The sequence below is a fragment of the Salminus brasiliensis genome, chromosome 1 (genome assembly GCF_030463535.1).
Source record: "Salminus brasiliensis chromosome 1, fSalBra1.hap2, whole genome shotgun sequence".
Lineage (NCBI taxonomy): Eukaryota > Metazoa > Chordata > Actinopteri > Characiformes > Bryconidae > Salminus > Salminus brasiliensis.
Genome location: NC_132878.1, coordinates 30,239,136 through 30,255,420, shown reverse-complemented (window position 1 = coordinate 30,255,420; position 16,285 = coordinate 30,239,136). Strand labels below are relative to the sequence as shown.

At 41.4% G+C, this 16,285-nt stretch overlaps 2 protein-coding genes across 2 annotated transcripts; both read left to right on the top strand.

The window, feature by feature from the left end:
* Nucleotides 1-916: 916 nt before the first annotated feature.
* Nucleotides 917-6,561, top strand: LOC140564530 (trace amine-associated receptor 1-like). The gene is made up of 2 exons (XM_072690479.1): nucleotides 917-1,875; nucleotides 6,519-6,561. Exons 1-2 carry the CDS (start codon nucleotides 917-919, stop codon nucleotides 6,559-6,561), a joined length of 1,002 nt encoding a protein of 333 aa, XP_072546580.1.
* Nucleotides 6,562-13,375: 6,814 nt separating this feature from the next.
* Nucleotides 13,376-14,398, top strand: LOC140574876 (trace amine-associated receptor 1-like). Its single transcript, XM_072694932.1, has one exon. It carries the CDS (start codon nucleotides 13,376-13,378, stop codon nucleotides 14,396-14,398), a length of 1,023 nt encoding a protein of 340 aa, XP_072551033.1.
* Nucleotides 14,399-16,285: the final 1,887 nt, after the last annotated feature.

Below are 16,285 nucleotides of genomic sequence, written 5' to 3'. Positions count from 1 at the left end.
ATGACTAAAGTTGATCACCGCAGCTGGATAGCTACGATTGGATCAGGGCTGATGGGGACTAGTAGCCAGACTACCTCAGCTGGATCACTGTGGTGCGAGTGCTATAAAATGCCCTGAAGACAAGTCTCAGATTTTGTTTAATATTCTTAGCTCACTTTACTCTGTGAGCAAGGGAGCACCCCTGAAATTCATGCATACATACTCAAAACCTTTGGTCTAAGCCATAAACACTCATTTCGGCACAAGGATCTCAAATGCTTCAACTAAAGGATTGTATGTTGTAAGTGAAGTACTGGTTTCTTTAACCTATTGTGATTAAATCACTACTGTCATGTACTACGTAGTGTTAAATAACACTTGTGGTTTGTTACTGCATCCTAAAATATTATCTTTCTGTGTTTCTCCTTTAGAGTTTCTGAACCAGGTAAAAGACCTCTTTGGGGTAGGCTTCGCCTATGATGAAGCTCTTAAATGGCCATAAAAAGAGCAGTAACTGATACCAATAAGTGACCTTAAAGAGGCACTTTATCCAAAATGAAAAACTTCAAATTTAAAAATATAAATGAAAAAGCAGTACTTTGTAAACATATATACTCATAACCTATTGCAGTGCCATGGTAGTCCCTTGATCTCTTAAAGTTGGGAGGTATTTTTCAAAAGAACTATTTTTTTTAAGAACTATAAAATGTGTTTCAAACAAGCACAGCAATGTTGAACAGTAAAGAGTGTTATCATTGGATAACTGTGAACATGTGATTGAAGGGGCAGTGTTTTACTACATGCAGTGCTGGGAGAGTATAAATCTAGACCACTGTGTAGCTCTGAAGACTAAGGGTACATTACTTGAAACATTATTTGCTGAAAAATGTAAAAACATTTTTCCGAAATACAGGAAAAAAATATTCATATATTCAGGATGAATTCAAGCCAAGCTCAAGCAGTGGACACCACTACTCTTTACTATGAATTTTTAAATGGATCTTGTCCAAAGCTTGCCTATCCTCTGCTTTTGAGGGTGCCTCTTTACTTCATATTTGGCTTAGTGGTGATTTTAACAGTATTGGGAAACATGTTTGTCATCATAACCATTCTTCATTTCAAGCAGCTGCACATGCCAACTAATTACCTTGTTCTTTCTCTAGCTGTAACTAATTTGCTCCTGGGGGGCTTTTTGATGCCTCCTGGCCTGGTACAATCTGTTGAGACCTGCTGGTATTTTGGAACTTTATTCTGCAAAATATACAACAGTGTTTCTATCATGTTGTCCACTGCTTCCATTTTAAATTTGTCTTTTATTTCTATTGACAGATATTATGCGGTGTGTCAGCCCCTCCGGTATCAAAGTAAAATCACCCCCTTTGTATCAATAATCATGATCTCCATCTGCTGGAGTGTCTCAATCACAGTTGGGTTTGGAATAATATTTCTGGAGCTCAACATTCTGGGCATTGAGGAGTTTTATTATGAGAATTTTGTTTGTGAGGGAGCTTGTGTGTTGTTACAAAGTGCAGTGTCGAGCACTGCGTCATCTCTTCTTTCCTTCTACTTGCCAGGTGTTGTAATGCTCAGTATATATATGAAAATATTCCGTGTTGCACAAAAGCAAGCAAGATCTATTCAGGACTCAAAATGTAAAAATACACAATCAATGTTAAGCAAAGAAGAGAAAAAAGCCACTAAAACTCTGGGGGTGTTCCTGTCACTTTGGTTGCCATTTTTTATTTGCAATGTCATCAATCCTTTTATTGGTTACTCAGTTCCTCCAGTATTGATTGATGCACTCATTTGGATTGGTTATATGAATTCCACATTCAACCCTATTGTGTATGCATTCTTCTATAAGTGGTTTAGAAAAGCATTCTGGATAATTTTATCAACCAATTATTACAAAATAAAGATGGTCCACGCTGTTCTTAAAATCATTTTTGATCTACCAGTCAGCCAATGTATGTCACTTTAACTAATAGTGCCAGTTAAATTGGGGACCCTGTGTTTGAAATACTATGAGACAATGCCACAACGAAAAAGTATTAAATGTGTCATTTGTCAGGATGATGATGTATAATAATTATATTAATAGATAATTGATATTTAATAGAAAATTTAATCATTGATAATTAAATATTATGATTATTATTTATGATTATTATTATTATTATTATTATTGGTATTACCAAACAATGGTTTAATCTGATGAGATACTTTAGTCTGATTTAGTAAGTTTCATAGAGCGTTATACATATTTTATTTACTAGAGACTAGCTTCATGTTAAGTCATTGGTTCAATTTCAGCTTGCTACAAACCATAGCATGGGTAAATATTTGATGGCATGCAAAACTATTTTTAAATTGGTCCTGCTACTATATCATTAACAGTAGCAATTGGCTATTTACATGTTTTTTTCTGAGTTCTTGATTTGATCAATCAATAGCCCCCCCCCCCAAAAATACATCTTACAATATCAAACATCACAGGTTTTTATTCCTTTGCTTTAATCAAAGTTTTTATACAAATGTTATGGTTAAATTTAAACTGCTTGTTATGTCATGAGGTACATTTTTAGATTGAACTGACCAAGCATTTTAAAAATGTACACAAATGTTGTGCTCTATCAATTTTGTAGACTAATGTAGTTTGAAATAGTCCACCTCATGTAAACCATGAAGTCAAACGTGCTTAAAATGTATATTAAACATGGACACTAACTCAAGCAAGACAACGGAAAACAGATAACACTAAATATATATATATATATATATATATATATATATATATATATATATATATATATATATATATATATATATATAATTTAAAAAACTATAAACCATAAAGGGAGTAGATGTCCTTTAAATTGGTTCCACTCCAAGTCTCTGCTGTACACAAGACAGTCAGTCAACTGGCAAACACATATCCAGCACAAGAACTGTAAGCACAGGTGCTGTGTGCTGAGCCCCTTGCTGGACATTTATTATATATGATAGTGGGGCCTCTCAGAACCATAAACTTTGCAGATGATATGCAGTCATTGGACTGATAACTGGTGAGGACGAAAGCACATGTTGCAGATATGGTGGTCTAGTGTCATGACAACAATCTGTCCGTTAATGCGGACAAGACCAAGTCCCAGCAGTGACTGTACTTTCCAAGAAGGCTAGGCTATGCCTGCCAAAATTCTCTTTAAGAATTTTACTCCAGCCTCCTGATGCAGCCTTTTCATCACTGCCGAATATCCAATACACCAGGGACAACAACACACCCCACACAGTCACACTTCTAGAATTAGACAGATGCTTCAGTAGTCCAGAACAAAAGACTCACAAACAGTTTCTATCTATGAGCCAACACACTACCTCTTCCCCACACTCTGACTGGTTGAACTTTGGCCAACACACATCCACACCATGTTTGTTTGTTTGTGGGTCAGCCCCTGGGTTTAGCGACTGATCTCACAGCTCCGTATTCACGTCAACTAACTCACACGTCAACTTGCGCCTGACGAGCTGTCAAACAAACGCTGTTTGTTATTCCCCGTCTTACCACTGGCAAGCCAGTAGTTTATGTACTTTTACCTCCCTGTTAAGTTTCCCTGTTCAAGCTTAGCTCCCTAGGTTTCCACTAGCCTAAGGTGTGTGTTTTGTGTTTCCCACGTTCTGTTGTCACGTTTGTGTTTTGGTTGTTCATTAGTCCCTGTACTTTGCGGCATTTTCTGTTTTAGTTGCATATTAAAGCACTCTTGCATCGAGCCATCCCTTGCAAATGTTCATCCCGCCTAGTCACAACCTAGCCAGTCATGACAGAATTCTTGGCCGAATACCCCCGAACAGCGGGGATGGATGCCTTGAATCAGGCTGTTCGCGTCCAAGGACAAGTCTTGGGGCAGCAGCACCACACTCTGCAGAGTGTGTCTGAGACCACTGGTTGCCTGATGCAGTGCATAGTGGGTGGAGTCATGCCTCACTTGTCGCCATGTTCTGCAACAGGCTGGCCCCCGGTTTGCAACATAAATTGGCGTGCCGAGGTGAGTTGCTTGAGCTGGATGAGCTCATAGCGTTCTCCATCAGGCTCGACCAGCTCTCAGGTCGCCCTACCCCCAGCTGGTGGAGAAGGGCTGACCGTACCCATAGCTCCTAGCCATGCCACGTTCCCTAGCCATGCCACGTTCACTTCAGCTCCAGTGACAGCTGCACCCGTGGTCCTGGCTCAAGTTGCGGTGACGCTCGCGGCCCCTGCTCCAGTCACGCCGGCAACCGCGGCCCCTGCTCCACTCACGGTGGTCCCCGCGGCCCCTGCTCTAGTCACAGCATTGCCCAGCGCGACTGCCCCAAGGCAAGCGGTGCTGGCTGTCTAAGGTCCAGCAATGGCGGTGCTTGTCGCCCCTGCCCCCTGCTCGATGGCGCCCTTCGCGTTGGTCCCTGTGACGGCTATGGCGCCCTCCACGTCCGGAACAATGACGAAGACGGCCACTGCGTCAGTTCCAGAGCCTGCGGCCCCTAGGATTGCGCCTACCTGGGGTACCGACCATCACCGCCCCCCCGGGTAGGCAGCAGCGGACTCAAGCTGCGGACTCCTAGACTCACGACTATTTAAGCCATTTTGGTTTTTTGTTTTCATGGTCATGGCATGTTCATGTTCACGTTTTCACCCCAGTCATGTCCTGCTTTCTTTGTTTTCCAGGGCGTAGCCCAAGTAAAAGCCCCTGTGATGGTCGCCTCTCCGCTGGTGCTGCACCCTCGTGTCTTCGGCAGTCACGTCCCGGCGCACCTGGTTGGCGGGTTCCTCGGTGGCTGTTCATGCTCCACAGGTTGCTGACCGGGGACCAACCCGGCCGCCTTGGGGGTGTACTGTCATGTCCGCGTCGCCGCGCCATCCCTGGGGGCAGTCCCAAGCCGTGGTCCGCAGGCTTCAAGGGCTTTTAAAGTTGACATTGTGTTCATGCCCATGTTCACGGACTTCCAGTTCCAGGTCAAGGTTCACATCACTGATCACGGACACTTATTTTGACAGCCATGTTTCTCGTTTCAGTTCATGTATTAGTTAGCCTCATGTGTGTTTCATTTGTGTTCTTTGTTTCATTGATTTGTGTCACCTGAGGCGGAGGTATTTAGGGAGCGAATGTGAACTGTCTCATTGCCGAGAACTTACTGTCCTGGGCCAACCTGGTGTGTTGGCGTCTGTGCTTGGTATCCTTTGTCAAGCGTCTAGTTAGAGATCCACAAGGATGTCTGTAGGAGTCCTTCACGTTTCCAGTTTTCTACTGAGTCAAGTGTCTCGTTAAAGATTCACGAGAATGTCCATAGGAGTCCTACACGTTTCAGTGTTCTACTCGGCTATTACCGTTCAAGAGCATACTGATGCTCTGGTTTGTTCATGGGTCGCCTCCTGGGTTCAGCAACTGATTTCACAGCTCCGCATTCACGTCAAGTAAGTTCTGTTGAGCCTGACGAGTGCTGTTATCCCCTGTCTTTCCGCTGGCATGGCCAGTAGTTTATGTACTTAGTTTACCTCCCTTTTAAGTTTCCCCATTCAAGCTTAGCTCCCTAGGTTTCCACCAGCCTCAGGTGTGTGTTTTGTGTTTTCCACGTTCTGTTCTCAAGTTTGTGTTTTGGTTGTTCATTAGTCCCTGTACTTTGCTGTGTTTTCTTGTGTTTACCCATTTTAGTTGTTTGCGAGTGTTCATCCACAACCTAGCCAGTCATGACAAAGGGGGAGATGTTACTTCACGAGAGGATGAGGGGATGTCTCTATTGCTGCAGTTAAACGACAAAATTGATAAAATTGAAAGAGAAAACTGAGGATAGTGATAGATTTCAACCTCAACTATTCCTATTTTGCCATGTGCACGAAAGTGGTAATGCACCCAGTGAATTAAATGAACAACAAAAAATCTCTCCACTCTAACGGCAGTAACAAGAATTCAAGATGGCGCCGAGGATGGCAGCCACGGTGACGAGCTCCTCCGTGTGGTGTTTGTTTTTGTTTGTTAATGTTGTCTATTGTACGTCAAACTCAGTTAGTTGGAGCAGGGAACAACTACTGAGCTTCAGGAACAACATTTCCCCTGAAAACATCCCAGAATTTGTTCAAGAACCTTCAGTTTGTGCGGAGATCCTCACCACAGCCGCGCTGGCTGCGCTCGGCCTCGCCAGGAGACTGTGGAGAAGCACGCGCTCGTGCGTCTGAGGCAGCGCGGGGCTCGTACACCCCTACCGTCATTATTCCTCTCCAACCTCCGATCTCTCAGCAACAAAACTGAGGAACTACTTCTGATCAACCAAACCAACAAGGACTTCTCCGCTGCTTCTGCGCTCTGCTTCACGGAGACCTGGCTGTCCGAGCTGACCCCGGACAGCGCGCTGCACCTCCCGGGCTGCACAGAGCGGACAGAGACGCGGAGAGCAGCGGCAAGAGCAGAGGAGGAGGAATCTGCTTCTACATCAAGGAGCGCTGGTGTAGAGACACTACGGTACTGTTAAAATCCTGCTCCCCTCATCTGGAATCTCTGTTCATAACCTGTAGGCCGTTCTACTCGCCCAGAGAGTTCAGCTCGTTCATCCTAGCCGGCACCTACATTGCGCCAAGCGCGTGCACGAGCGACGCGCTGAAATAGCTGGCGGAACAGATCACGAAGGTGGAGCGGGAGTTCCCGAACTCACTCCTCATCATTCTGGGGGATTTTAACAGTGCAAACCTCACGAAGGAGATGTCCAGATACAGACAACACATCATGTGTCCAACACGAGGAGGCAACACACTGGACAAGTGCTACACCTGTATCAAGAATGCCTATCGCGCGGTCACGCGCGCAGCTGTCGGGCTCTCCGATCACAGCCTCGTTCACCTCATTCCAACATACCGGCAGAAACTCAAAACCAACAAGCCGGTCATCACAACAGTGAAGAGGTGGACCAGTGGACACATTGAGAAGCTGCAGGGCTGCTTTGAATCCACAGACTGGGCTGTGTTTGAGGAGGCGACAGACGGACTGGACGAATACACAGACACTGTGACGTCATACATCAGTTTCTGTGAAGACAGCTGTATCTCAACTAAATCACAGGTGAGATACAGTAACAACAAACCCTGGTTTACTGCTGAACTCAAACAGCTTCGGAGGGAAAAGGAGGAAGCGTTCAGGAGTCGAGATAGAACTGTCTTTAAGAAGGCCAAATACAGACTGGAGAAAGGGATTAGAGCTGCGAAGAGCAAGTACTCAGAGCAGCTGAACAGACACATCACTGCTAACGACCCATCTTCAGCCTGGAAAGGCCTTCAGCTTCTTACTGGTCACAAGGTGAGAAAGACCCCCCTCCTCCTGAACGGCCGACACCTCACGAATGACCTGAATGAGTTCTACTGCAAATTTGAACTCACAAAAGACAATCAGACTGTCTACCCCCCATCACCCCCCTCCACCTCCAAACTCCAGCGCATCATCAGGACAGCAGAGAGGATCATCGGATGTAACCTGCCATCACTTCAGCAGATCTACTCCAGCAGGGTGAGGAAGTGGGCTGGCAAGATTACATCTGACCCCTCACATCCTGGACACCTCCTCTTCCAGACACTCCCCTCGGGTAGAAGACTGCGGTCCATCAAAACCAGCACAACACGTCATGCTAACAGCTTCTTCCCCAGAGCTGTAGCGCTCCTCAACCACAGTGGACACCTCCCATTGTAAACCTCAAAACATACAACTGAACAGCTATTTTGCCTATTTCTGCCTATTTGCACTATGACTATTTGCACACCTGTACAGATGTTCTTTCTGTAAATATATTTTCAGCTCTTTATTACCTTTAGTACTTTTTACTTTTTTAATTTATCCCCTACCCTATTTATTGTTTAGTGTCATTTTCCTTTAGTTTAAGACTGTGTTCTGTGTTTTTTGTTACTTGTCATACGTGTTGCTCTCACCAAGACAAATTCATTGTATGTGTAACATACTTGGTGAAATAAAGAGATTCTGATTCTGATTCTGAACTGTGGCTGGAATGAGTGACAAGCCTGTCTGGGTTCCAATTCTGGTTGCTAGCAGTGACACTGAATGCCCCGTTATTGGTTTCAATGTGATTGAAGAATTAGCACTGATGAACACACCTAGAGACTGTGTTCCTTTAGGTCGCATGGTGATAAAATGGTGCTCCACATTAGTGGTGGGATTTAGAATGGCGAGCTGTTTTATCTGTTTTAAAGAAAAAAAGCCTGAAAGCCAATCCCATATAGCTAGAGTGAGCAGACAAGTAACCATCCCTAAGAACAAAGTGATAACCGTGCAATGTGGGTTGCTAAATAATGGATAAACATTTAGTGCCTCACATGTATTGCTGCAACCTTACCCTGAGGCTCCATAGTCATCAGGTCTGGTGATCAGAGAACAGTTAATTCAGCTCCCTTTGGAGGAGAATGGTAAAATAGCTGTGACAGTCAAAAACATGACTGACAATGACATCACGTTGTGCGGTCATACCACACTTGGTTGGTTGTACAGTGTTAATGCCATCTACCCATTGCAGGAAAGACCTATGGAGGGCCAGAAATCCCAAACATCAGAAAGAAGTGTAACCTTGCTCAAACGGCATCCTAGTACAGAGTCACAAGGTGAACCCTGGGACTCACCTTTGGATTTGAGCCATTTGTTGGAAGACCTGCAGCAGTAGGTACAGCAGATGTTAAGAGAAGAATGTGATGTTTTTGCCAGGGATATATGGGATACAGGGTGCATTGAAGACTTGGAGATTGACATTCAATTAAAAGACAATGTGCTGGTACAAATGACATACAATGCAATCCCCAGACACCTCTACCAAGAAGTGAAAACACACATGCAAGACTTACTTCATCAAGGCTGAATCCAGAAATCCTGTTTGTCGTATTCCTTGCCGGTAGTATGTGTCAGAAAAAAAGATGGGAGCCTATGCTTATGCGTAGACTACAGGCTACTGAATTTTCAGAGTTACATGGAGGGATGCCTTGGACATCTCAGAGATGAAGTCTGTGTATCGTACCTGGATGACATCCTGGTATTTAGCCCTATATTTGAGTGGCACATCCAAAATGTGCAGCAGGTGCTGAAACGACAAAAAGAGTGTGGTATAAAACTGAGGCTGAAGAAATGTGACTTCTTCAAAAATGAGGTCTGTTATGTGGGTCAAATAATCTCAGCAGAAGGGTACAGAATGAATCCAAAGGAAGTAAAAGCAGTTCAAGTACTAAAGCATGAGACACCAACCACTGTGCAAGAGGTGAGAAAGTTGATGGGTTTCCTTGGATATTACAGATCTTATATAGCAGATTTCTCCAGGATAGCCAAGCCTCTGTATGAGCTGTATGTGTACATACAAAAAGTGTATGAACCAAAAACCAAAAAGTGCCCAGTTGCCACCATCTCATTCAGTCCAGTGGACAGTGACTCACAAACCAACCCAGTGATGGCATATCCAGATTTAGAGAAACCTTTTGTGCTCCTCGTGGATGCGTCAGAAGAGGGCTTAAGTGCAGTTTTGTACCAGCACCAAGAGGGTGTTCTTAGAGTCATAGGGTATGGATCAAGAACATTAACCATGGCAGAAAAGAATTACAAGTTACATTTTGGCAAATTAGAATTCCTGGTGCTGAAATGGGCAATAACAGAACGTTTTCGTGACTATCTGTTTCATGCACCTCATTTCACTGCATTCAGTGGCAATAACCCTCTGACATACGTCACTAAATCGGCAAAACTTAGCGCAGCTGCACACTGCTGGGTGGCAGAGTTTGCGAATTATAGGTTTACCCTCAAGTACAGGCCTGGACCAGTGAATAGAGATGCAGATTCCTTGTCATGTAGACCACAATCCATTGAAGAGATCCTGCAGGAACGTACGGAGGAGTGTCCACAGGAAGCCATTGAGTGCATTAGAAAAGCTCTGGAGGGAGAGAAAACGGGAAAATAACTGGATTTCAATGTAGATGCAGTGCCGGAGAAGTATATCTTGCAACCAATTCAGCCTCTGAGTGTGGAAGACATCAAAGCTGCCCAAAATGCAGACTTGACCATAAGCAGAGTCTTGGCTCTGAAAAGAACCTGCGACCATGTGAACTACAAAGCTAAGTTGGCGGAAACTAAAGGTGTCAGAGCGCTTCTCAGAGAGTGGCCTCGTCTGCAAGTAGATGAAGATGGTATTCTCAGGAGGGAGACAACAATGAGAAAACAAATGGTTATTCTTGAGTCCCACATAACAGGAAATGGAACATTACATAACTCGAGTGTGTCGCTGCCTAAAAAAAAAAGATAACAAGAATGCCTATACAGAGCATTGAGACCTCTGCACCATTTGAGATGATCTCCACTGACTACTTGCATGTGGATAAACGTAAGGGAGGGGAAGAGTATATACTTGTTGTTGTAGATCATTTTACAAAGTTTGCACAAGCATATGCAATGAAAGACAAGTCTGGGAAAACTGCAGCCAAAAAACCCTTTGATGACTTTATTGTGCGTTTTGGTTTTCCATTCAAGATACACCACGATCAGGGGAAAGAGTTTGAAAATATCCTTTTCTGCAAGCTCCAGGACTGTTGTGGCATTCGTCATTCACACACTTCCCTGTATCACCCTTAAGGTTATCCTGCAGAGCGCTTCAATAGAACTATCCTGGGTATGTTGCGTACACTGGAAGAGTCAAAGTTGAGGTGGAAAGAGCACCTAAACAAGGTATTCCATGCCTATAATGCAACTGTGCACGAAGCAACAGGATTCTCTCCATACTTTCTCCTTTTTGGTCGTGAGCCAACCTTGCCCATTGATCTTATGTTTCAGAAGAAAGGTGAAGGAAGAAACCAGTCACATACTGACTATGCAAAGAAGTGGCAAGAGGTTATGCAGGAAGCCTATGCTATCGCAATGCAGAATATGAAGAAAAGTGCAAGGAGAGGACAGAACAACTACAACCAGCGCATATGGAGCTCTGTCCTTGAGCCAGGTGACCATGTCTTGGTGAGGAATCTCACACCCAGAGGAGGCACTGGGAAAACATGAAAGAAAGGGTCTAGATAGCCCAGTATATGTGGTTGAACCATTGCAAGGAACAGGGAGGAGACGTGTGTCACATCAAAACCTACTCCTACCATGCCCTTACCTGGTACAAGAGCCTGAGGTTCATGAACTCAACCTGATAGAGAAAAAGAACAAAAAACAAACAAAACAAACAGCAAGAAGTAATTACAAAGCCTAACGTGACACTTACCTGACAGGCTCGGACAGTTCCAGTGAAGAGGAGTATCAGTTCTGGACAACAGTGAAATGTGCTGATCAAACCCTCATTGCAGACGCAGAGAAATTTTGTCTAAGGGGTAAAACAGTCAGGGCGGAACCTGAGCAGATATTCGAACATGCCTGAGGAACACCCTGAAGAGGAGCAGGTGTAGAAGAGTTATGGTATTGTGGAAAAGACCAAAGCATCCGCTTTTGAACTTGAGAGTAATGAAGAAACATAGAGACAAGCCGAAGAGAGCCAGACAGCCTAGACGTATCTACACCTATGATCAGCTAGGCCAGACAACTTTTCAACAGCGGAAGACTTAAAAGGCAGAATTTAAAGGTCCTCAGAAGTCTCTAACACATGACCGAATGTAGAAACAGGTGATTGAATTTCTATGAGAGGTTACTAGCTCAACAATTTGGAGTTTAAATGATTGCGTGTACTCACAGTATAGTATTTTTGAATGCATGGCTTTATAATATGTAGACACATATAATGTGTACATGGTATTTTCCTTGTCTCTTTGTGAAGGTTGGGGGCCCAATACTTCTATGGACTATTTACCCATCAGTATAAATGGACTATGGACATTTAGTCTTGTACTGTTGCCATGCCAACTATTCTGTAATGTGTAATGTTTGTGGAAATACTTACTCATGTTTTCACCTTCCCACAAATGTTCTATTGTTCTATTGTTGATTTACTAATGTTAAAAGAGTAGAAAAGAAAATGTTTTACAACATTTTTTAGTGGGAGAGTTTGAACTTGGAAATAACTGCACAATTATTTATTTACTTTTTTTATTTAACTGAAACAAATTTAAGTTGTCATCGAGAAGTACACTTTGATGTAATTGTATTTTGATCTTTTTTTACAGTATCTGTGTTTCTTTTACATGTCAAGGTCATAGTTTACTGATGACATCAGCAGAATACGTGCAGCATATAGATATACACACAAAGAGAGAGTGTGCTACTAGCGATGCTGAGTGAACGTCTCTGTAACATGTTCTGTAATTGCTTCGTGTAAAAACTTCAACACTGCAGTTGCGTAAAATAAAAGCACACAGAGTCAGGTTGGTTTTAAGAGTGCAACATACACGTGTGGAATTAATAATGGTGCAGTAATGCAGTAATTTGACAATAAGAATAATAATAGTTAATCAGTAATATCAATGGCCTATAGCTAATGATGGTGATCAGCTGTTGATGAAGGTGATGGCCTGAGTGTAAAAATATATTGTAAGAAAGATCGGTATTGCCATGACAGACAGTCAGCATGATGATTGTATATAAATTTGCAAGTGTGTACAAAAGTTTTGCACTCGAATTGTCCTTTAATGTTACAAAAATACAAAATACAAATACAATCACCCTTGCACATTTATACATTTATTGCTCAGCTTGCTAAATATAACAGGGTTAAATGTGCTTTTTGGTTGATTCAGCACACATTACTAGTGACTGCAATAAACATTGTATATGTTATTTCAGTTGCAAAAAGAATAATGAAAGTAGAGCAATATTAAGACATTTTTGTATCTGAAGTAGAAATGTCTACTGATTATTTCGATGATTGTTAACAGAGTAATCATGTATTTCTTGATGAGGAAAATTGCTTTTCAGACTTGTGAAAAGGACTATAAAAGATCTGTTATTTGTATAATTTTAAATATAGTAATGTTTTCCAGGAGTATTACCCTGGGATAACCATAACCACGTGATTTCAAGGGGTATTTTTTTTTGGCAGCATTGGAAACATATAAATCTGGACCACTTGCACTTTTCTTCCACTGTTGAAATAAAGGTAAGATTTAATAGAGGGCTTTACATGAAACATTCTTGCAAATTCTTCTGAATCAATGTGGAACACAAAATTATACACAAAATATACTTTCAGTACTGTTGTAACTATTCAAGCTCAATATGCACTGTGAAGATGTGTTAAAAAAAGAAAAGAAAAAAGCATTGCATTTAAATGGACAGTTTTTAATTTCTTTGTATATATATATATATATATATATATATATATATATATTTGAATATTTATTTTTATTTATATATATTTATGTGTTATATATATTTGTTGGTTGCTTTACAGGAAAAAAAAACAAAAACAGCTGGACTTCAGAATGAATTCAAGCCAAGCACAGATTACGGACATCACTCCTCTTTGCTATGAATTTTTAAACAGATCATGTCCAAAGAATGCATATCCGCTGTTTTTGAGGGTGCCACTTTACTTGTTCTTCAGCGCAGTAGTGATTTTAACAGTATTGGGAAACCTTTTTGTCATCATAACTATTCTTCATTTTAAGCAGCTGCACATGCCAACTAACTACCTTGTTCTGTCTCTGGCAGTGACTGATCTGCTGTTGGGTGCGCTTTATATGCCTCCTTGTATGGTACAGTCTGTAGAGACTTGCTGGTATTTGGGCACTTTATTTTGCAAAATATACAACAGCAGTGGTATCATGCTGTGCACTGCTTCAATTTTAAATCTGTCCTTCATTTCCATTGACAGATACTATGCTGTGTGTCACCCCCTGCTGTATCACCATAAAATCACCTCCTTTGTCACAGTAATCATGATTGTCATCTGCTGGAGTGTATCCACGGCAGTTGGGTTTGGAATAATATTTCTGGAGATTAACATTCTGGGTATTGAAGAGTTTTATTATGAGAATGTTGCATGTGAAGGAGGTTGTGTGTTGTTTCAAAGCATGGCATCGAGCACTGCTTCCTCTGTCCTTTCCTTCTATTTCCCAGGTGTTGTGATGCTCAGTATATATATAAAGATATTCCGTGTTGCACAAAAGCAAGCAAAGTCTATCCAGGACTCAAAATGTAAAAATACACAGACAGTAATAAGCAAAGAAGAGAGAAAAGCCACAAAAACTCTGGCTGTGATTTTGGGTGTATTCCTGTCACTTTGGATGCCGTTCTTTATCTGCAACATCCTCAATCCTTTTACTGGCTACTCAATTCCTCCAATATTTTTTGATATGCTTGCTTGGATTGGACTTATGAATTCAACCTGTAACCCTATTGTGTATGCTTTCTTCTACAAGTGGTTTAGAAAAGCTTTTAGGATGCTTATATCAGGTCAAATATTTCAGTCAGGGTCTTCAAGAATTACTCTGTTTTCACACTAAAAACATTAAAGCTACAACAAAAATGTCTGTAATTAAATCATTTTAGAAAATGAAAGTGGTATGCAATGTAATAAAACATTATAAATAACGAATTTAATTGTAGAAGCATAGAAGATTAGAGTTACATAATTTTAACATCTTTTGGTGCACCAAAAAGCCAATCATTTAAGCCCATTTGCTGTAAAAATTGTAGCTCTTCTGAAATAAAAAAGAATAAGCCACATAAAATATTCAAAAACTTATAAATAAACAAATCAAATGATCCTAAATAATTTTTGGTCTGTTAAGATGTACATTTTGATGCAGTAATTTTGGCATATTTTTCACATAAATTTAAAATTCACAGACACATTGACTAGAATAAGAAAGATGACATTTCTTTCTCCACAATATTGAAATTGTACTTGAACCGCCAAATATTTTTTTTAAACCATGTGCACTCCAAGTTTGCTATGCACTAGACATTCTAGTGGGAGGTGCTCACCTACCCGAATGTTGTTCAGGTGACCATTTGCCTAAACCAACACGCACATTAAAAACAGAATGCTTTTGTGTTTAACTGTTAGAAAGTTGCTGGAGCCAGGTTTGAACCAGCAACCCACAGAATGAGAGGGGGTGTGTTACCACTATACTACTATGGAAGGGAGAAAAGAGGTTATGGGGGGGAAAGGCAGAAACGACTCACATTCTATGGCAAATGCAAGGGCCTTTCCCAGTCAGGAGAACCTTTTTTCTAGAGCTCCCATAAGCAAATCAAACTCTGGGCATATGTGGATTTTGGGGCCATGTAAAGCTTTATTGACTCCTCCCTTGCCTCGGCCCAGGGATAACCTGTAGAACCTTTTGACCATCCATTGCTAATCTTTCCGTGGCCAATTACTTGGCTCTGGTCAGACTACACACTTTTCCCTGGGCCACCATAGCCCACAAGGCCCTAATCCTAAAAGTTGTTTTTACCCAAAATAAATGTCTGTTGTACATAAATCTGGATATATACCACATGCTAGTTTTGAGTTAGTGACAATTTGTGATCATTTTAAAGAGTTAAATCAACTTATATAACGTCCTATTTCAGCACAAGTATTTAATTATATTAAAATAAACTAATGTATTAGTTTTTCAATTGGGTCCTGGCACCACCTATTTGTATACTGAGTGTGCCTTTCCCCCTTCAATAACCATCAGTGTATAGCCATTCCCCCAGGCCACATTCCCCTATGTGTTCACTTATAAATTATATAGTGTTGTAGCAGACTGGCCGTAATATTGGAGACTTTCTCTGCTGAGTGTGGCTTCATGTTGGCTGAATGCTATAGAGGCCATTAATGCAGAATTATGCAATCAGTGTTTGTGTGAAGATGTTGTGAAACTACACTCAAATTACTCAAGTGCATTATTTTTCTCCAGTCTGCTGCATATCATCTTCTGATCCTTAGCTGGGTGGTTTATATAGGCAGATCAAATGCAGTTAGATAAATGTCTACACATTAGTTGGTACTTGACAAATGGAGACAAAAGTTTGGGTTTTTTTCACCATTTTATAAGCTGTTCTCACAGCCCTGGGCATAAGTAATGTGATATCACACTACATAAAAAAACAAACCTATAATAAGAACTAGGGCAAAACAGTTGTATTTCAAGTTTAGGGATCCCTTTTATGCAATCTGTAATCGATACTTTGCATGTGTATATTATTCATGTCTCTTCTTCAATTTCATTCTTTATCCAATATCCACTCTGTATCCTTTTTTACTCACACTAGTGCACCAATTGCATAAAATGATTCTAAAGACATTCTAAAGAAAATGTATACAGTGTGCTTTACAGTGTTATTCACAGAATAGCAGTGTGCAACACTATACAGATTAAATATTGTGCAACCACAGC